A 7,574-nucleotide genomic window follows, 5' to 3' on the forward strand; every position below is an offset into this window, starting at 1 on the left:
TCACTTAGATCCCCACCCACGGAGTTTCATCCCTTCTTCAATCGCAGTCCATATACCCTCGACGACCTCCCGATCCCGCCAACGTCCGGCTCCGTGAACGCCGCCCTTATCATCCCATCGCTCGACCGAAAAGCTTTGGACGCCGCGTCCCCATCCGCGGACCTCTCGCGGGACACCCTCGCCGCGCCATCCAACGTGGACACCGGTAGCGTGCTTGAACAGCTCTGGCGGCGACGACCACTTGTACGACTTGAATTGCCAGGTCTGACCGGTCGTGAACACCGCCACCAGTCGGTTCCAGTAGTCCGGCCGGAAGTTGGCTGTGCTGTCGACCAAAATAAAGCGCGTGGGCTTTCTCGACGAGCCCTGTGAGCTAACGGCACGAGAAGAGGAGCTAGACGCATCGGCGTTCATGCGCAGTGGGCGTGAGATGTACAGAATATTGGAGCTGGGCATGGAGAGGGTGGGATGGTCCGGCGGCACGAAGACACCGTCCTGAAGGAATGACCGGACATTGGACATGCGGATGAGCGACGATGCCGACGGGGAGAGAAGGATGATGGGGTCCTGCGTCTTGGAGCTGCCTTTTCGGGACTGAGAGAGACCGGCCGATGGTGCGGGTATCATGGACTGCGGTTTGCTTCCGGGTTTGGTGCCGGGAGGATATTGCCCGGCTCGCGAGCGGTTACGACCGAGGAAGGTCTCTGCGGTTTTGCGGACATGAGAGAAATCCTGCATGGAGGGGCAAACCCGATCAGTATCATGGGCCCGATTGAAGAGAAATGAGATGAATTCGCGCTTTGACCTACCGTAGGCTTTATCCCTCGCAAAACACTGTTGCGATCTCCCAGCTTTCGCTCTCCGTTGTAAATCTCCTGCAATCTGGGATCGATGACCTTGGTAGCCTTCGCTTGCTGAGCCCCAGCGGCAGGCGCGCCGGCTCCGGGTGCACCGCTGGCAACAATAGAGACTCCACCAGTAGCACCAGAAGCGATATTGGCAGAGGCCTGGGCCTGAGCTGCTGCCGAAGCGGCGGCGGCGGCGGCGCCCTCCAAAGGCTTGATATATTCACTCTCGTCGGAGGCGCCTTCCAGCCAGGTAATGAGATCCAACCGTTCGACGAAAATGAGGTTCTGGACCTTTTCTTCCTCCTCGCCTTCCTTGCGCTCCTTCTGCTTCAACGATTCGTTCAATTCTTGCGCCGAGGCGATGTACTCGGGAATTGCGACATCCTTCTTCTGCCAGGCGAACAATATACTGCGCAAGTCGACGGCGGAGTCCGAGGAACTCGACACGAAACGGGTTGGCGCAGTAAGGGGAATGGTCTGTAGCTGTGGGGTGGTAAAGTAGAGATGGGTGGCCTTGGCCAGATCGTCGGTGACATTCTGGTCTGAGAGCTCATCGGAGGTGGTCGGCGTGGGAAGACTGCCAGCCGCGATGGCCCGGCGAAGGGCCACCAGGGGATCCTGCAGAGAGGGATCGCTGGCCATGGTGATGTGATACGGTCGACAGAGTAGGAATTCTCACCACACCCGGAAATTGCTTGAGAGGAGCCAGACGGGGGCGAACAGGAGGGGAGGGTCGGTGAGGAGCTGCTGGTCGAGATCGAGAAGCAAAGAAAGCGAGGCGGCGGGCACGTGATCCGCCGCGATCAATTGCCGTCGCTATCGACCTTCGAATCCTCTCACAACCACAACCACGATTCATTCTCAAGGAGACAAGTTGGTACGTCTGTCTACACCAGCCTCCTCTATTCATAAATGGTTGGGGATTCCTCATTTGCATGTCTTCTCTACAGCCCAACCCTGCAACGCACGCCAACCCTTCAACTCAGCCTCACCCAGATATTTGCGGTAGTTTCTAGACTAGAAAGGGTCTGTGATAGTAGTGTATAACTGAATTGTTTTGCTGCAAGTTCCGTCTGCTTGCCGGATGCGGGTACCGCCGCTTTTATGAGGGCAGCACGTGAGTGCTCCGTGTGCGTTCCGGGACACTCACTGATCGCTCACTGAGCACGCACCGGCTCCTCCGGTCACTCCCGGATTGATCTGGCCGGCTCACTGAGTGATCCCGGAGCAGCTCTATCTCGTCCACAGTGCTCCTTCACGTGACTACCATGGTCTTTAAACTGCGTACGAACTAACGCACTCTAGTCTACAGGCATTCCATCACTTTTGTAATGGCATCACGAAGACAAGGATTGAATACACCGTGTTGCTTACAGTACACAAGTGCTAGACAGATTCCTCTTTAGATTACTTGCTGCAAGAGCAGGATTTCGCTGCCAAAAATAACCCTACTAGGATGTCCTTCACCCCAGAAAATAATATAAATACTGGCTTTTCGCCTTCCTTCCTTTTATTCCTTTTTACTATCCTACATATAGCGAACTTTTATCTCATAGTCTTTCTTTTTCAATTCCATTACATCCCAGTCACTTTTATTGCACGATGGCTGTACGCTCTGCTTCATGGAAGGCCTCTCAGGCTGAAAAGAGGAAAGAAGCGTGCCGTAAGCTTCGTCTTCAACGGGGATACGACGTAAATGCGAATGTCCAGAAAGATGCCGAAAGAACACGGGGTAGAGCCTCGATGAAGACCAAAGAGGACTATAGGAAGAGAGTGCGCAAGTACGAAGAGTGAGTTTACGTTCCACTTATATAATTCCTTTACTTATACTAGTTCATTAGGTTTCTTATTGAGCAGAGAAATATGCCCGACGGATATACCATTAAAGAGGGACATCCGGCTCCAAGCTTAGAGGAGCTTAAAGCTTTCATGCGCTGGCTTATTGAGTCTACAAAAGGCAAGATTGCCTCAGACGGACGGCCAACTATGCACACGATGTTAGTTCGGGCCCAGCAGTTTGTTCCAGGCTTCTTCCTTGAAACTGGGAATGAGATACCTCGTTGTGATCGGCAGGAACTCTACTATGTAAGCCCTAGCTTCTTTCTTATTACGTATTTATCTAATCAGTACAGTGGATCGAACATGAATTGGTTGAACAAGGCCTTCTCTCAGCAGTCACAAAGCCAAAGTACAATTTTAAACTAAGTGATTTTGAGCGTGCCATAGTCACTCTCTGGGCTACCGATGACGCCTTCTTCACACATGGGAGACACCGTGTTCAATTCCATTTTATAACTCTCCAGTACCTGTGCGCAGGCTCTAGAGTATCATCTTTGGCCCCTGCATCCGAGAACAAAGATGGGAGGGGACTCCGTTATAAAGTAAGTCTTACAGTATATTATTCATTTGTGAATGCATATACTAACAAGAGAAGAATATTGATCTCGTGTTGTTTCGCGCTGATGATGCTCCTTGGAGGGTTGGATGGCGACTTAATCAACAGTTTGTCAAGAATAACAAAGACCCTAAAAATACAATGTACGCAGTTACCACCTTTGCTTGTTTCTGACTCGGTTCTAACAACAGTAGGTTCGGAACCGCTATTTGGGACTGTGACGAGCCCATTTACGCAGGCGCACTATATCTTGTAGCACTGGCTCTTGCTGATAATGCCCTCTTCGGGTTTTCAACCCCTGAAGAATTCTTTGAGCAACGAATCCCAGAGGGAGAGAACGAATTGGTCCTCAGATGGAATGATGAAGCTAAAGACCGATGCATTGTCAGAGGCGTCACGGCTGAAGGGGTCAGTGAAGAACCGTTAACTAAAGGGACATATCAGTTCGATTTCAAAAGAGTCCTGGCCAATGCTGGTTATTTTGTAACTGCTACAGTCCATGCAATGCGCCGTGCTATAGGGGCAGCCGTCGATGGTTAGTCTTAATGCTATGCTTTACTTGTGTCCTTTTTTGGGCTAACAGACTATGCAGGGAAGTATACCGCGGCTCATGTTGCCCAGATCCTGACACAGAAGTCTACAGCTGTCTATGGAAATGACTACCTCGCAAACTGTTCTGGCGTAGATGTCTTTAACGCACTGAAGGGCAGACTTGCCGACCACACTCACATCGACTATTTTCAGGGCTACGGGCAGTTCCACGAACATGGACTCCCACGTCGTCTGCCCATCGAAGAGGAACAGACTATCGAAGCAGATCCGCGCCTGATAGCTAAAATCGCAGAGTCCTCTGAAGCGATATCTGACAATGAGACCAGACGTATATCTCGCGAATGCGCAGTACTGCGGAAAAAGATCTACTTGGAAAAACTCCAGCGATATCAAAGTAAATGGGTACAAACTCGGCGTGATTGGAAGGTCCTCACCAGGGGCCGTGAACGTCCGGACCATGTCGAGCAGGTTGCGAAAAAGCAGGCGCTGTGCAAGATTATGCCTGAATTAGGGCGTTTGGCAGCAGTTATTTCGTCTAATGAGCCGCTCTCGTTCAACGAAAAAGCCAGCGTGGTAAGAGACCTTTTCACTCAATGTACACGCGATTTTACCGTGACGTATCGTCCGGGAGAGGAGCCCGTTGAGGGCCGATGTCCGGTAGCCAGTTGCGGTAAACTGCTGGAGACGTGAGTTCCCTAGTAATCCCCTACATCAATCTTGCGCTAACATGTAATAGGATCAAGAGACCTAGTCGGAGTACGCATATCCACAGTTGTGTTAAGGGGGAATATGCTCGTAGCATGGAGATTCCGCCTCAACAGGTGAAGTATTGTTGGGAATGTTACACCTTCCATAATGCAGAGACTGCCGCATTTGAAGAGCATTGTGCAGGTCATCTTTCCTCGATGACCAGCCAACACTACGAGGTAATGGTGTATCGCCATACTACTATCCGTGCTGGCTACTGCATTGAGTGCATGTGGAACAACGGGCTTTCCGCAGCCCACAGGATGAGAGCCTTTGACCGAAGTACAGAATTGAGATCTCACGTGGATGAACATATTGACCTAAAAGCATGGCCCTCAGAATGTCCTGACCCCTCCTGTAGCCACCATGCTACCGGAGAACAGGACTACCGTCGGCACCTTCATGACGTGCACCACTACCACAAAACCATCTGTGTGCAATCCGAGAAGGCACACAAAAAACGATCGTTCTCTATACCAGAAGAGGAGTATACTCGAGGGGAAAGCCAGCTGGTGCAGGCAGAACGCCCGCGCAAGCGTCGCAAGAATCCTTCTACCTCATCACCTACCGGTAAAAAGGAACTGAAAATTGCTTTCTGGGAGCCTCCCACAATGCCCGCCAATACGACTTCGACCGTTCTAGCTCTGAAGAAGAACGAGTATCAGGGTAGACCGCAGGCTTTGGATTGGCATACCGGCAACCGCCAAAGCACAATTGTATCAGATGGAAGCCAGAATATCTATAGTGCCCTACCGATCTCATCCGACCCCCCCGGTCTCACGGATGACACCTGTGCCCACTCGATTCGTTCAACAGATTCTTCAACCCATGGGGAAGTTCCTATCGATCCACGGCTTCTAGAGACATCACCTCCGCTTTCATACCAAGTAGATGACGCAAGTAAACGGCCCAGTACATATGGACCCTGGGAGCGTGTGGAGGATCATGTCGGCACTGAGCAGCCGGAGATTAATACCGTGCGGCAAGTGACACCTGCCATCTCTTGTCAGAAAGAAACCTATGGACAAAGTGTCGCTGCTCCCGAGACAGACAACATCTCCATTGAACTTGCACCACCGTCTCCGACTACGCCAAGCAAGAATCCAGGATTGAGGTCCTATGGAACGACCCCAATAGTGGAAACAGTTCCCACCCTAGAAAGCACCTCCAGCATGCACGTTGGCGAAAGCAAAATGGAAGAGGCCGTGAATCCTACAGGACCGATAACAAGAGCTAGAGCTCGCAAGCAAGCAGCCAAGGCTCGTCAAAAGTCCACAAAGTCGCATAAATCAAGTCAGAAGGTTCTGCCCTACAGCGAGAAAGAAGATGATTTCCTCAGAACACTTATGCGAGAATTGGCCACTATCGACGCGGTAACGTTGGCTTTCCAAGAGCGCTTCCCTTACCGGTCTGAGGTTTCGCTTCGGAAACGTTGGTCCATTATACGACCATTATCACGGCGATCGACTCGATCCAGACCACTGGGAAAATCGCATATCTATTGAGGGATTTCGCGTAGATTATACCCTAGAAATGAACCACCTTACTCCAGATGACTATTCAAACTAAAGTCTGTAATTCCGCTTATCATGGCACCAGTCGTCATAGCTCATGAGAAGATGTAATGGGGTAATTCAAAGAGAACACAGTAGCAATTAGAAATTGGAGTTTTCTCCTTTGATTCTCCGCAAATAAGAGCTTGAATGTTTTCTCAGATTCCCTAGTCTATAGGTGACACCTGAGCAGCATTGTGGGTCTACCGAGAAGCGATTATTCAACCGATTTTATATCTATTCAAATGACTGAAGATCTTAATTCAACTAACTACACGAAAAAGAAGCCGATATTTATGCAATTTGGGAGGTTTCCTAGTCGTCAAAACAAGCGACATATCACGATAATACTATCCCGAAAAATGCCGTATAAATGCAATAAAACTGCAATGAATCAATCGGCCAAGAAAGGCGATGATATAAGCGGCTTAGTCATCTTCCGCGGCCACAGTTGGTAACTAAGGTAAGTTAAATCTTGTAACTAAACGACCCATGTCCTTGATTCTGCCGGCACAAAGCCTAACGGGGCTTACAGCCTTTGTTCTGCCGATACGTAGCTATGCACCGCCACAGTATCCTGCTAACGGACCGTATGTTTCATACGGTAATGTACGCGCTGTACGCAACTGTAATTGACTTCTTAGGTTAGCTTCATTACTAGTATGGTATTGTAATAATTCTTGGATTCCTAGCCGTCTCCTTTTTATGAGGGGCTCCTTTCATTGAATACCAACGCGTTCAACCTGTTCATCGGCCAAAATTTGCGAGCTGTCCTTTCAGTACTACCCTGATTTTGTTGTCTATAACACTAGCCTAGTCGTTAAGGATATATGGCTCCAATTGAAGTTTGTGTTGAGCTCCTTGAACAGAATTATTCGATTACTTTCTGTGATGGACTTCTGAAATGTCTGTGATGGATGTGTTGCACTGTGGTTAGCTATGCGCTTCGGTGAACGTACCTATGTCAGTTGGGGCTCAATTGACAGAACCAAACTGGAATTAATTTCCCGCTACGTCGCAACAGATCTCGTAACCCTACGACTCGATTTTCACATCGGTTGGCGAATATATGTAAACAGTTTCGGGCCCATATGGCAATGAAGGCGAAGGGCTTGGAGCACCTCCTCAACAGGACTGGGCACTGACTTTGCACCCAGTGTGTATTTTTTTAGGGTATGTCTAGATCAATCCGACCATCACCAAAAACCGTGTCAAGATGGAATACATAGATCACGTACATCTAATAAGAAGCAACTTCAAAACGCATATCTTATTTGGCAACAAAGCCCAGGTCTTGCAGAAGCTAAAAAGCGTATTTTGCGTTACGTTATTTATATTAATTCAGGCTCGGGATATCTCTAAAATCGAAACATGTTCTCTTGGGCCTTATTCTATGCCATTTTCAACATAGCCTGACTCCACGTCCTCACTCTGAGGGAAGCGGTAGCTTGGTATGTGTCGGTTGACTTGGTCATTGCC

At 49.6% G+C, this 7,574-nt stretch overlaps 2 protein-coding genes across 2 annotated transcripts; one reads left to right on the forward strand and one right to left on the reverse strand.

The window, feature by feature from the left end:
- Positions 1-1,490, reverse strand: KD926_007165 (CDC73 C-terminal domain-containing protein; the record flags this gene model as incomplete). Its single annotated transcript, XM_053102131.1, has 2 exons — positions 1-732; positions 810-1,490. The coding sequence occupies 2 exons, from the start codon at positions 1,488-1,490 to the stop codon at positions 1-3; spliced, it is 1,413 nt and encodes a 470-aa protein (XP_052960843.1).
- A 960-nt stretch (positions 1,491-2,450) lies between these two features.
- On the forward strand, positions 2,451-6,047 carry KD926_007166 (uncharacterized protein; the record flags this gene model as incomplete). Its single annotated transcript, XM_053102142.1, has 7 exons — positions 2,451-2,638; positions 2,690-2,933; positions 2,981-3,229; positions 3,283-3,386; positions 3,438-3,778; positions 3,836-4,481; positions 4,532-6,047. The coding sequence occupies 7 exons, from the start codon at positions 2,451-2,453 to the stop codon at positions 6,045-6,047; spliced, it is 3,288 nt and encodes a 1,095-aa protein (XP_052960844.1).
- Positions 6,048-7,574: the final 1,527 nt, after the last annotated feature.

The sequence above is a fragment of the Aspergillus affinis genome, assembly GCF_023601865.1.
Source record: "Aspergillus affinis strain CMG 70 chromosome Unknown NODE_3_length_628324_cov_86_750800, whole genome shotgun sequence".
Lineage (NCBI taxonomy): Eukaryota > Fungi > Ascomycota > Eurotiomycetes > Eurotiales > Aspergillaceae > Aspergillus > Aspergillus affinis.